At 40.2% G+C, this 15,175-nt stretch overlaps 1 protein-coding gene across 2 annotated transcripts in view; it reads right to left on the bottom strand.

The window, feature by feature from the left end:
• The window catches only part of WDR70 (WD repeat domain 70), a 308,716-nt gene that overhangs the window by 50,747 nt on the left and 242,794 nt on the right, over positions 1-15,175 (bottom strand). The window contains exon 11 of one of the 2 annotated variants that reach the window (XM_012531649.3): positions 1,713-1,812. The exons of the other annotated variant lie outside the window; for it this stretch is intronic. Coding sequence (XP_012387103.1) covers positions 1,713-1,812 — 100 coding nt within the window. The remainder of the gene's footprint in view (positions 1-1,712; positions 1,813-15,175) is intronic. 2 annotated transcript variants of the gene reach the window in all.

The following is a 15,175-nucleotide window of genomic DNA, read 5'->3' on the forward strand; positions in this document are numbered from 1 at the left end:
AAATAGTTGAGTTAACCTGGCAGGTTCTGGAGCTAGCAGGAGCACCTTACAACACTCTGGGGACTCTGCTGAACAGAGAGACTTCCATCTGGTATATTCTATACACCCAGGAAGGAGAATGGTGGAATACAGTATACATGTTCTGTAGACGACATGTTACCCAACAGCTAGTATAGGATGGAAGGGGAAGGTAAAAATTATCACTAAAATGGCTTTGACTGAAATGGAGTTAATCCTATACTTCTAAGGCAGTAATAACCAACTGGGTGGGGCTGGGCTATTTCAGAATCCTCCAGGAAGAATTTTCAAAGTACACTCCTCTGTTATTCCCCTCTTCTTTCCCCACTCTACCTTGGAGATTGGGGTATACCACTCTAGAGGTGTGAGAGTGAATGTGAGAATTTCCTAGTGGAGGATTTGTGATTTTGAAAATCTTCCCAGGGGATTCAGATACATTCTTGGGGTAAGAATCACTGATGTAAGTACAGAGTATAGTACATAGCCTTAATTAAGAGTCATCTTAGGACTCAAAGAACAGGTTAGAATTGATGAACCAAAACATATATTTTATACATATCCATCTTTGCCATGTATACCGTAAATAGAAAATACATGTGCATGTGATTTGATTTTTAAAATTATGTGAGGGTAGTTTGGGTATAATATATCAATAGAAGCCTTCCTTGGAAGAAGGAGAATCTGGATAGAGCTCCCAAGGGTAAACGGGCATGGACCAGTTAAACTGAGGGGAGAGCTGTGCCAACTCTATGTTCCCCTCACTTCCATACCCTCTACATCAGGCTGTAAATTCTTTCAGGAAAGGAACCCTGCTATGATGTCCACAGTTTATGCCAAGCACCTAGCATAATGCTTAGCTCAGATCAGTTGCTCAATATACAGTAAAGTGAGTGAATGAATGACTCAACTCAGTGTTGCTAGATTAATTTGGCCTGTGGAATAAAGACTAAATCCTTTATGTGATATTTAAGGCTATCTGTAACACGGCTCCAACCTACTTACCTTGATTCTTTTCTCTCCCCACAAATGGGCCTATTGGAAGATCCTCAGTCATGCCCCATACTTCCCCCTAATGCTTTCTTCATAAGCTGCCCTCACTATTTTATTATTTCCTTCTATCAGCATACTACTTATTCACGTGAGAAAGATTTAGCAAAAAGTTAGAAACAATCTGTATTCAATCATATGAGTGTGGATAGGTAAACTTACAATACGACCACACAGAATTACATAGCTATTAAAAAAAATAACATCCAGGTATACAAATTTTTTTAACTGAACTGAATTAGTGTTTGAACTGAAAAAAAAATCAATGGTCAGCAAATAGAAGAGTTTGAAATACCAGACCCAGAACTATAAAATGATATAGAAAGAATACAGAATATCATCTACAAAAGTCCATAAGGTAGAGGCAATGGTCATCCTTGCAGGCTCCAAATGCTGATGGAATTTGGAGCTAAAATGAAAACTTAGGCAAAAAGTACATATTTTCTAAATTTTACTTGATAATTTTAATAAAATAATGTTGCCAAGTTGGAAATGCATTTTAATGAAAAAAACTAGACTGGCAAAGGTACATTAACAAAAGCACAGCTAGCTTTACTAAGCACTAGGATATTAGTGTGACATTTGTTAGAGTTACATACGATCATTTTATATATAGAAACATTTTAAAAAGAAAGCTTCTAACCTACCTCCACGAGAGGCAAGGACATTACCATCATAGGAAAAAGTCACGCAAGAAGTATCTGTGCCCGGGTCATGAGCTTGTTTATAGTGGAATTTAGGATGAACCTGTTTGCAAAGACAAGCAAAGTGTTAACATCTCATCTGAATTCAGATGAGAACATTTTTGTGGCAAGAATATTTTACTTTATCATCCAAAATATGATATATAGCTACATGAAAAATATTAATTTCACCTGATGATAGTTTTTTTATTTTGGAAAAAATTTCAAAGGGCTTTTTAAAACATCCATTTGCTTTAATAAGTGAAAAGAAGAGACAAGGTTATGTTCTAGTAGGAGATATTTTTCAGACTGCCTTAGCAAGCTCTGAGCAACACAAGATTAGCACCACATTTAGTTCTTCTCATTATACTTATAAAGTTTTGGGGACCATTTCCTACAGTTATCTGAAAGAATAAATATAAATAAAAATTACAAATGAACATATTATTAACTCAAAAATATCACTGTATTCCTAGTATATGCCAGACACTGTGCACATGGTTGTAAGTCTTGAACTATCTTTAGTGTGCCTGTAGGATAATGTTGTTGTTGATGATGATGACGACAGCTAGCCGTTACACAATGCTTACCATACCCTAGGCACTATATTCTTTTACTAACTTGCCTATGGTGCTCACGTTCACTCTAGAAGATTATCTTCATTTTACAGATTAGGAAACTAAGCACAGAGACTTAAGTACCTTGTCCAAAATCACAGAGCTAGTAAGTGGTCGAGCTAGGAGTTTGAACCAAAAAGCCTACCCTTAAACACTACCCTATACCCCCTCTCTACGGATGTATGTTATTAGTCTTTTTACTTGCAATGTCACTTCTAAACAGTTAATGACTTATAAAAGTAACTCTACTACACTAATCTTGCCACCCAGGTATGATTCAGTAACCAGAACAGGCCAAAGTACTAGGGAGTCAATTATCCCAGATCCACCAGGCTGGATAATTACACAGTGAATGGCCAGGGACATTACTAGTGATGACAGCATGTAGGTCTCTCCTGGCAGCCACAGGTATAGGAATACAAATGACCCATCTCCATCAATTTGCAGCAACCATAACAAAGAATGAATCACAAAACAGAGCTCACGTACATCAGCCTCCCGATAATATCCCCAACACTCCATCACTGAGCTTTCACCAAAAAGTTTCCAGTAATGAGGACACACTACCTCACAAAAGCAAGCCTTCAAAAAAAAAAACTGTATGTACTGAGTTAAAATTGTCTTCTCAAATACATCACTTAACTCGGACCTTCTGTTTTAATAAGGACCAGAGCTTCCTTGGCCTTCTGCGGAACTGTTACACTCAGATTTCTTTTCACTATATTCCTAGGTTAGTTCTAATGATTCTTGTGTCCCATTGTCACAATTTAAATTTAAATAATTTTTCAGAAGGTTAAATGGTAATAAATAAATAATAAAATTGTCTTCTCTCTTCCTCCATGTGAAAGTCTTAGAAATTTATATTAAAGACAGTAATCATGCTTCCTCTTTTCATGGATATAAATAATTCATTGATTCATCTTTTTTTTTTTATATTGGGAATCAACTGTATGGCAGATACATGGGTTAGCAGGGAAACACAAATGTGCCGAGATAAACATGGCTTCTCTTCTCAGAGGTGATAGACGGTCCCCCTGAAAGGACACAGATAAGCGAACAAAGTGACAAGTGGTACAGTGGGGAAGTATAGAGTAATCTGAGAGCACTAAAGAGAGGTTCTTAATCAGAGCATGAGAAGAGAGGGAAAAAAAGAGGGGCAAAAAGAAATCAGAGACGCAGTGGATAAAGTAAAAGTCAGCAGACGAAGGAGCAGGATGCAGGGTCTAGAAAGGCTATTCCAGTCAGAGGGTACTCACTGCATTGTGGTAGCAGAATTTTGAACCCCATGACCTCTGCGATCGCTGGTGTTATGCCCATGAATACGTTACTCTACTTAGCAAAAGGGACTTTGCAGGTATAATGAAGGTTATTAGTTAGCCGAAAGGGAGATTATGTCCTGGATTACCCAGGTGGGACTGAAGAGTCACATGAGTCCTTAAAAGCAGAGTTTTTGGGACTTCCCTGGTGGCTCAGTGGTTAAGAATCCACCTGCCAATGCAGGGACATGGGTTCGAGCCCTGGTCCGAGAAGATCCCACATGCCGTGGAGCAGCTAAGCCCAGGCGCCACAACTACTGAGCCTGTGCTCTAGAGCCCGCGAGCCACAGCTACTGAGGCTGCATGCCACAGATGCTGAGCCCACGCTCAGCAACTACTGAAGCCTGCGTGCTCTAGGGCCCCTGTGCTGCAACTACCAAGCCCAGGTGCCTAGAGCCTGTGCTCCGCAACAAGAGAAACCACCTCAAGGAGAAGCTGGTGCACCGCAACGAAGAGTAGCCCCTGCTCGCTGCAACTAGGGAAAGCCCACGCACAGCAATGAAGACCCAACGCAGCCAAAAAAAAGAAAAGCAGAGCTTTCTCCTGGCTGAGGACAGAGAAGGAAGCCATAAAGACGTGCCAGAAGAGGAAGAGAGATTTTAAGAATGAGAAGCGTTTGACATGCCACTATAGACTTAAAAGATGTATCAAAGAAACAGGGATCTGAACATGGGTTTTAACTGCATAGGTCCACTTATGCACAGATTTTTTTTCAATAAATACATAGTACAGTACTACATGATCTGTGGTTGGTTGAATCCACAAATGTGGAACCATGGATATGGAGGGCAGACTGTAAAGTTATATGTGGATTTTCAACTGCTCGCAGGGTGGCGAGAGGAGTGTGTGTTGGTGCCCCTAACCCCACACCTCCCCACGTGTTCAAGGGTCAAGTGTACTTTGACTGTAGCCTGGTGAAACCCTAAAACCCTAAGAAGAGAATCCAACCATACTATGTCAGGCTTCTTACCTACAGAAATTGTGAAATGATAAACTGGTGGTTTTGTAAGCCACTAAATTTGTGGTAGTAATCTGTTACTAAGCGATAGAAAACCAACACACGCATATTGGAAGGCCTAAAGGGAAAGGAGCTGGTTGATTCAAAGAACTAAAAGAAGTTAATCACGTCTAAGAGGAAAAGGACAGGTGAGAGGTGACATAAGCAGGACCCAGATCACGCCTTGTAGGCCATGTTAAGGGCTTAAATTTTATCCTGAAGGTAAAAGGAGTTGCTAAAGGATTTTACACAGAGGAGTAGTAGTGTGACTAGGTTTGCTTATCTTTAAAAGATCATTCTTGGACACATGGAGAATAGATTGAACATATTTTTTTTATTCCTCAGAAAAGCAGAACTCCGCTACTAATCTCAATAAGGAAAATATGCCACTTAGTTATATTTCAACAACTTATCAACTCCTAAACTCTAAATAAAGCTTTTGAAAGATACTACAGCGGTAACAGTTTACCAGAAAGTCCTATACTTACATTTGGCCTCTCAGTGAAATTAATTTATTTGTTTTAAATGTTTTATTTATTTTTAATGCTAATAAATACATATATACATCTTAACAGAAGGAAGACCCATCACTTCATGAATTACCAGTAAGGTAATGTGGTATAGCAAAAAGAGCACTGGTCCAGGACTAGGAGATATGAAATCTGGACTTAGTTCAGTCAAAAACTAGCAGTATGACTCAGGACAAATTACTTAGCCTCTCCAGATCACAATTTTATCTTCTGTAAAGTAAATGGATTTGAACTAGATGACTAACTGATCGACTAACTGATCAAATGTACTTTTTATTATTAATAGAGCAAAATAGATCATGAATACCAATATTCTAAAATATAAATACACACACATATATATAGATATGTACATATCATATACCAGTCAGGTGGGATAAAGAACCTTAAAAGCTGTAGAATCCAAAGCAATCATATCACGTACACTTCCGCACGAGCCCAAGAGCAAGCAGGTAGTTCCATTTCGACTGAGATTTTATGTCAAGTGTGCTCTTCAATTATTAACTTCACTTTAACCAGTAACAAAAGTTTATTCCACTGAAATAAAATGGATAGCCAGAGGAGATCTTAAATTTGCATAAAACATCAATATTTGGACAGTCTGTGATGAAAAATACCCTCACATTTTGAAAACAAAGTCAACCTGACTGAAAAACACTTCGGGCATACTATGGGAAATCTAAAACTGCAACTTCTCCTTTAATTCCTTTTATAATCATCCTAGGCAAAGAACATTATTCTTTAGGGAAGTTGAGATTATTAACTCCTTTATATAGGCTTCCTATTCTTAGGAGTGCCTTATGTTAGATTTGGAGAACATCAAGTGTCAAATATTCAGAGTGATGGGGAATGCAAGCACAAAAACCTAGAGTTTTAAAGGCCCTCTCTGAGCTCATACAGTACAAACTGTCCCTTCTCAGCAGATGGTCATAGAGCCTCCAGCAGTACAGAACTCATTACATCACAAGCAACAACAGTACGTTTGTCTGGGTGGCTCTAATTGGCAACACCTTTCTTAAACTGGGTCCAAGCCGCCCTCCTTCTAACATCTACTTATGAGTCCTGGTCCTGCCTTCTGTGGCTATGCTAATTCTAGTTTTTCCTCTCTAAGGAAGTATGCCAAATTCTCAAAGAAAAATATGATGCCTAGCCCAAAGTCTTAAATATACCACTTTCTGTAATTCTAAATAATCTAAATATTCTATGGTGGTAACAGAGGTCAGTGAGTTTACATCCAGCAGCTAGCTAGATCCCAATATCTTTCCATTGCCCTAGTGTGTATCTATCAATGCAAGAGGAAAGCCCTCAAAAGGATCAAAACATGTTTTGTAATCAATAAAACAGTGGAATAAACTATTTTAAAAAAGTGAGAATTTAAATAAATTTCTGGGCTGAAAATAGGAGAAAATTTAGTGGAAAGAATACTGGTTTTAGAGCCAAGCCAACTTGACCTAAAATTTCAGCTTATTACATTTAGTTTGACCCTGGCCAAGATGCTTAATCTTTCTGTTTCACAGTTTATTAATCTTTCAAGTAACATGCCCTACACATCTTCCCACTCTTACTCTTTTTCCCCAACTCCCAATGAAACTGAGCTGCATTTGACCTACTATCTCCCTGCCTTGTGTCAATGCCACACATTTATTTATTCAGTCTATAGTGGGCACCTCCTCTCAGAACGTTGCTGAAATGCAACTATGCTTCTGAAACACAAACTCCGAGAGCAAGATGAAGCAAATGCTAGGCTAACAAACTAGGTGTACTAACATTTAACTGTCCTCTCAAATCTACTCTTAGGTCCCCCTAAATAGATATAAATTTTCTTTTGCATTAAGAATCTATTTTCAAGCTTCATTATAATCAAGCAATTCCAATCAATTCTATATTTTCAATCACATGTTAGGTTTACTTACCATACCAGGATTAAAAATATTCCAGGATTTTTTAAAATGCCAAGATTAAAAAACAGAATAGATATAGGTCCAGACTGAATATAATTTCCTCCTGTTCCTCTGATTTTGGAGATCTGTAGTAAGGATTATGAGAATAATGTACACAAAAATATAGGAACTGTCATAGAAAGGTACTTTGCAATTTCCTATGCCCATGAAGGCTTCATTTTAATAAAAGGAAATTAGACAATAAAACCTCTGTAAAAGATTCTGTGATAATCAAATTAATATATTGTATGAAAATATGGTATAATGATAAAAAGCACAAAGGGTGGAATCAGACTGGTGAGTTCAAATCCAGGCTTCACCACTTATCATCTTGGGCTAATCTCCCTATGCCATCTATTAAACGAGATTAATAATAGTACCCACTCCATAAACTGCTAGGAGAATTTAATGAGGTAATGCAAGTGTGTCACACTCCTTTGCAATACAACTTTGCTTTTCTTTTCATCAATATGTGGCATGTATTTCTTTACACCTTGGGTCTGGGTATGGACAGGTGACTTGTTTGGGATTATAGGACATGTAGCCAAGAAAATGTGTCTCTCAGACTTCCCACTGTGCAAAGCATAATGACTAGCACTCTCACTACCTGTGTGACAAGCCAGGCTTTCCATGGGCTCCTCTTCACCAACGACTGAGCACGGGGGAGAAAGGACTCCTAATTAGCCTGGTTGAAACATTCTGGGCATTGTGCTACAGTCTGAGACTCTTTCTGTACAATCCTCATTTTCTTTTCTTTTAATATGACGGTTTTATTGAGATATAATTCACACACCACGGAATCTGGCCACTTAACGTATGCAGTTCTATGTTTTTCAGTATTTTCAGAGAACTGAGCAATCATTACCTCAGTCAATTTTAGAACATTAGGATCACCCCCAAAGGAAACCCCATACACATTAGCAATCACTCCCTCTTTTCCCTAATCTGTCAGCCCTAAGCAACTACTAAGCTAGTTTCTGTCTCTCTATATTTGCCTATGTGAAGATGTCAAATAAATGAAATCATACAATATGCTATCTTTTGTAATTGGCTCCTTTCACTTGGCATAATGTTTCTGAGGTTCATCTATGTTGTAGTATGTTTCAATACTTCATTTCTTTTTATTGTCAAGTAATGCTCCATTGTATGGATGTACCACATTTTATTATCCGTTTATCAGCTGATGGACATGTAACACTCCTTTCTTTCCTTTCTCTTTCTTAGGGGTATGGCCTACATCATGCTCTCTTCTCCAGCCTTCTCAGGCTCCCTCACCCCCATTCCCTTGACAGGCCTTTCCCCAAGAATTCTCTTATATGTTTAACCCTATCTTGGTGTCTGTTTCTCAGAGGAACCAGACTATCACAAGTGGCACCTGGTGTGATCCAACAGCACAGGTGTTAAGATCAAAATCTAGGACTGCCTCCTTCATGGGTAAAGAAGACACTGTCCTGAGTGGACTGTGGAGCACAGATACACTTGAGCACTTGGTTGCGGTCCAATTGCTACAGATTTCACTGGAGGTGAGCTGGGAAAACTTCCTAGTACAGGGGACTGTCCTTGCGGGAAAAACACTTTAGGCATTTAAAAATATATGGGAGGAAGGGCTTCCCTGGTGGCGCAGTGGTTGAGAGTCCGCCTGCCGATGCAGGGGACGCAGGTTCGTGCCCCGGTCCGGGAGGATCCCACATGCCGCGGAGCGGCTGGGCCCATGAGCCATGGCTGCTGAGCCTGCGCGTCCGGAGCCTGTGCTCCGCAACGGGAGAGGCCACAACAGTGAGAGGCCCGCGTACCGCAAAAAAAAAAAAAAGAAAAAAAAAATATATGGGAGGAAGATACCTACAAAGACAATAGTGTTGGCTGGTTAGTGCTAAGTCATTATCCCTGCAGAGGGACAATGAGAAACTGAGCACCATTAACAGTTAAAGACTAAATGGAAGAGCCAGAGGGCCCCTTTAGTAGCTTTCAAAGAAGCCCTCATCTCCTGAGGTAGAAGACCAGACACAGCTGAGCAACAAACAAAAGCGATCTGGTAGTTTGACTTATAGAGCTCCAGAGATACCTAAATGCTCAGCTAAGGCATGTCTATTATTCTAAGGCAGGGCTCTAGCTGGGAAAACCTGAGACTCTGAAACATAAGGACAGGATATCTGGATGGATGTCTATAAGATGCTAGATCTGCAGATGCCCCTGAACCCTCACAGCCTACGGTGGTGGCCCACCCTTGCCTAGTAAGAGCTAGCAATTCCTTTGGGTTGGAAGATGCTACAACTGCTCCTCCCCCACAAGGCAGCAGTAACTTCTCTTAGGACATGCCCCTACCTCCTCTTCTGGCTTCTACGTCAATACCTAGTGCCGAATCCCAGTATTACTCAGCAGGAGAAGTGGCTGGAAAGAGATTACACACCAAAAGAGACGCAGCTGCTGGCAGGAGCCATGAAGTACCTTGAGTTTGGATTTTGAGGATCCTTAATCAAGGGGGCTTTCATCAGCAGGATTCATTGATTTGGGGCACATTTTTGTAAAAGGTCCCCAGGGGATGGGGCAAACCTGCTGCAAGGATGCTACAGAGGCCTGGAAAAGTGATGGCCAATGTTGAGTAAAATAAAAACACCCCAATTGTCCTGGCAGACAACAGAGAAGAGAATAAGAAGGCTGGGGGAAGTGGGCATCCTGGGATGGATATATTGTGTCAAGTCAGAAAATACAGAATATTATTTTTCATGGGAGAGCCCAGAAGAAGTACCATTCACCAAGGCCACCAGGAATATACAGGTGAGAGGGAGCCAGCATCACCAAGGAGTTCAGTTCAGCATCACCAAGGAGTACCATACACCAAGGTCTCCTCTGCAGCCCAGGGCTAATCTCACTGAGCTGGGCCATTAATATCCATGGGGATAATGAGGCCCAAAGTAATAAAATCTAAGTTGCAGTGCTTTATTGCTAGAAGCCAAGAGGCTGCAACATAATGACTGACAAGATCAGAGAGGCAGCCAAGGGGGCTTGATGTGCAGAAAAATGTGGAGATGGTTAATAGAACATGGCATTCCTAGGGGCAGAAGAGATGGGCAGACAGCAAAGGTACTGCTTAGTATCTACAACCAAAAAGAGAGATAAATGGAGGAGCAGGAAGCTGAGGGTGGTGACCCCAATAAAAAGTCATGATCCCTGGCTCTGTTCCCATACCTGACTCTATTTTCAGATCAGGAACTGATTGACTATAGAGGTAGCCAGATTCCTAAGAGGAAGGACAGTGCTACTCAGTGGGGCAAGAATTCTTCTCCTAGTCCTTCCACAAAGGGATTGTTGACTACAGACTTAATCAAGTAGTAGTCCTGATTATAGCTGCTATGCTAACTGAGACAGCAGCATAGCTAGAGCAGATTAATAAAGCCTTGGGTTGACTTAGGCTCAAGGAGTTCCCACTGGCCTGGCCAAAGCTTTCTTAGAACTGTGCTGAAGTCTGAGATTCTTCCTAGCCAACCCTCCTTCATTCCTTCCCTCTTTCCTTCATAGGAGTCAGACCTGCATCACCATCTGATACTCTCTAGCCTCCTCTGGCTCCCCACACACTTTTCCCTTACAGGAGTTTTAGCAATAAATCTTCTACACATCTTAGCATCTGATTCTTAGAGAACTCTAACAGAGGACATGAGCAAACAAGACACAAGCAGAGACCTGGAAAGGCATATACGTTGGGACTTGCTCTCTTGCTGCTTTTGGAACCTAGCCACCTTGTGAAAAAGCACAAGATGCTCTCCGGATGACCAGAAACATGTGTCCAGTCATCCCCATAGCACCAGCTGACATCTGGCCAACAGCCTGACATGTGGGTGAGGCCATTCTAGACCATCCAGCCTTGACTGAGCTGTTAGTTAACTGCAGATGCAATAGAGAACCCAGAAGAAATCAGCCAAGCCAGTTCAGACCAGAAATACTGCCCCACTGACCCAGAGAATCTTGAGAAATAATTAATGTTTGTTGTTTTAAGCTACTAAGTTCTAAGGTAGTTTGTTATGCAGCAAAAGTTAACTAATGCAACACATGAAGGATGTGAACAGTGCTTGGCAGATAGTAAACATTATATAAGAGTTTGTCATTATTATAAGTCAGACGATACCACAGAAGCATTGATAACGTTTTAAGAAGGTTAATTCTCGCTCCCCTACCTTAGCATTCTACCAAATAATATCCACCATAAACCTGTCCTGCAACCCTATAATTAAAATTAATTGAACTTTATCAGGTCTTGTACTTTATATAATCATTACGCTCCTCTCTTGCCTTTTTGCATCTGCCTGTGAGACCAAAAGTTCTCTCTAGCAATGTTTCTTAATCCTCGCTGGGTTTGCTTCAGATAACCACTGTCTCTAGGTAGCTGTAGTCTGTTTTCAACTAGTTGCAGCCATTTCTTCTATATACTCTTTGACACTCAGACAATGATTCCAGAAGACAGTATTAGAGAAGTGAATGCTTGGAAACAGCTCATTCTTGGAGGACACAGAAGGGAGGGTTGTGTGTTTAAACTGCTTTTCTTTATGTTACTAAATGAGAGCTCTTTCCCCACATTTCTGATCCTTTCTTTCAAGTAGGTCAGCTTCAGATTATTTCTTTCCCAGGCACATCATCTGAACTCTAAGAACCCCAATGAGTCTTAGAGTACAGTATAATATGTTATGTATCACATAATCATGGTGCTTAAAAGATGAACATAATAAATATAGCAAATGAAACTCTGAACTTTTGAGCATGTTTCAAGGAAACAACATATTTCATAGCAAGTTGACAGTTTCCAAGTTTCTAACTTTTTTAAAAAAGATAATTATGTTCCAGCCAAGATGTTTTCTCCTTCCCTCATTCCTTTCTTCTCTCTCCCTCCCTCCCTTCATTTTTTAAAAATAATTTAAAGACAAAAGACAATGACATCTGACAAAGGTTTCTGAAAAGTCCATTCATCATCCCCCATAAAATAAAAGTGTGATAAAATTTTTAGGATCCACATTTACAATGTCAACCACATTTACTGAGGACTCATTATACACACAACACACATACATAAATGAAGAGATGATGTGGAATTTTCTTGAAATGATTCACAAGTTGGGAAAGGAGAAGAAACACTTAAGACCTCTTGTTCTTTCATAAAACATTTACTGCATCAAGTATAAGCCAGGTTTAAAGGGCATCAAATGACTAAGAACTGGCCTCTGCCATAATGGGGAAGCTCACGGGAAAGGTGGGGTGGGGTGGGGGGCTCGGGGACAGGGAGGGAGGGAGGGGGGAGGCGGGAATGAGCATTTATGACCAGAGATGAACTCTTCAGCAGGATTCTCCACTCTTGGTCCAGGTTCACTGTTGCAACCACTATGATTTCAGAAAACTCCTATGACTTAGCATTTATTTTTCAACTGTATTTGGCAAAGATATAGCCCAGCCTTCATTCATAACTCGACAATGTTGCAATTACATGCTTGTTTGGTCATCTCAAACCAGGTGACTGCAGTGTGTGACTACCTAGGGCTCTGTGTGATGACCAGCTGGAAGCTGCAGCTGCAGGAGAAAGCTCAGCCACTGAGATGTGTGAGTCATAGGCAGAATATGATGCCACTGCTCTGGAATCTTCTGGCTCCCCGTGTGCTTGCAACTTGAAATTCAAGGTGTTTACTTTAGTCTATAAAACAAACCCCTTATGGCTAAGGCACAAGTTACCTTCACATTAATCTCCCTTCTTATAAACCCGAGCTGAGATCAGCTGGTATCCCAGTTAGGCACTCAAGATTTATGCTTCAGAAATCTGGATGCAGAAAAACGTTAAAGCCCTACAGAAAACCCAAGCTTTCAGAATTTCAAGAAGGCACGAAATGAAACTTTGGACTTTGAGACTCCATTTCTAACCTTTGAGACATCATACAGAATCATTTAAAGACGGGGATTAATATTATTATCTTATTAGAGCATTTAAATATCTGGTATATTTTACTATTGTGATTTTAGGCAAAGTATAATTTTACTGGGGGAAAAAAATGAGGCAATACAGAATCTCATATGATATTTTGTAGGTCTCTAAATGAGGATATCACCGAAATCACCAAGAGGAATGATCTAAGAAGAAAGTGCTTCTAAAGAGACAGCCCCAAAGCAGGGTTTCCCAGAGGATGCTTTGTGTAACATCATCAGATCCAGGGGTGGGGTGGAGGGGTGCGGGTCGTTCTATAGCCAAGCAAGCCTGGGAAACTAGAGTTTATTTGTATACCATGGCCTTGTCTTGAAGATTCACAATGCACATTAGTATATTAAAAGCCAGAGTCTTTTAAGTAGTAGTCCTAGAATAAATCAACTTCTCTAACATTTCCAAAGCTTATTTGACTGTGGAACTAGTTTTTTTTTCCCTTCTTCTTTTCAGAAAGTACTTACTAACACTAATAGAATTAACATTCTCTGGACCTTAATTGGAGAAATATATATCTAGAGCAAGGATCAGTAAATTTTTTCTGGAAAAGTCCAGAGAGTAAATATTTTAGGCTTTGAGGACTATAAAGTCTCTGTTGCAACTCTTCACTTCTGCTGTTATAGTATGAAAGCAGCCATAGACAATAAACAAATGGATTAGGCTGTGTTCCAACAAAACTTTATTTACAAAAAGAGGTGGCAGGCTGGATTTGGCCTGTAGTTTGCTGACCTCTGATCTAGAGAGGACAAAAATCTTAGGGAAAGGCACTCTATTTGTAAAATCATTTGCATAAACTGAAGGCTTCCTTGTGATTCATAATACTTTTAACTTGTAATGCTAACGGTGGTGGCAATAGTGATAGTAACAACAGGTACATTTATTGAACATGCTGATACTTAGCGCAGTAAAACAGAACATTTTCTAATTTCATTCTCAAAACGAGCCTAGTGTCGTGTATGTCATTATTATCTCATCTTACAACCAAGAAAACTGAGGCTTAGTGAGGTAACTTACCCAAAGAGATATGACTAATAAACTGTCAGAGCAAAAACTCAAACCCTGATTCTAACTCCAGAAACTGTACTCTTTACTAAAACATCTCTTATTTATTTATTCATTTATATTTACATTTACAGCCATGTTTTAAACAAGGCTTCTTTTGCATGTGTGTAGATTATTATAGTAATGGCTCTAAATGAACTGCATCTCCTTATACTCCTAGGAAGGGCAGTGTAAGGAGAGAGAAGGATAACATAAAGTAACTTTTTTCTCCTTCAGACTACATAATACCTTTTTTTACACTATTACGGATTTCTGGAAAAGAAAAATTCTATTACAAATTCCATCTAAGGGAGTCTTTTATCCATGCAGGGGCAGAGAAAATCACAAATCAGTCATTTTTTTCACCTCCTCTAGTCCTGATCAATGGCATCTGGGACATGATAATGCTAGCTAACATTTACCGGGCATTTACTCTGGGCTAGATACTGTCCTTAAGTGCACGGTATGTATTAACCCCTTGAATCCTCCAACAGCCTTATGAGGTAAGCACTATTATATCCCCATTTTCCAGGGAGGGCATGGTGGGGCAGAAAGGTAGATCATGTGGTCAGTAACTGGCAGAGCCAGGATTTGAACCCAAGCAGCCTGGCTCCAGGGTCTGCACTTTAAACCACTATTATACTCATACTCACTCACGGCTCTTCTGACTTCAGGCTCTCTCCACTCTGGCCCTCATTTGCAACTAAGGTGGACCTGGCATCTGTGCAGCACCCTTGTTCTTTCCTTTACTAAACCAGTCCTCTCCCCGACCACAGGGCAATTTGAAGGCGAAAGGTGGGAAAGTGCAGCAAGGGAGTGAAGTACGGGCTAGCGGGTGAGCACTACACCAGTTTCTGGAAACAGATAAAACCACTGTCCGTGACCAAACCCGGTTCCAGGTCACTAGCTCAACTCAGTCTATAAGCATACGCTGATTAGCCTTTACTCAAGAAGATCACACCAAGAGTCCCTGAAGTAATTTAAAACTTGGTAAATAACACAAGATACAACTAGCAATGAGGAAATCCTACTAACT

The sequence above is a fragment of the Orcinus orca genome, chromosome 3, assembly GCF_937001465.1.
Source record: "Orcinus orca chromosome 3, mOrcOrc1.1, whole genome shotgun sequence".
NCBI lineage: Eukaryota > Metazoa > Chordata > Mammalia > Artiodactyla > Delphinidae > Orcinus > Orcinus orca.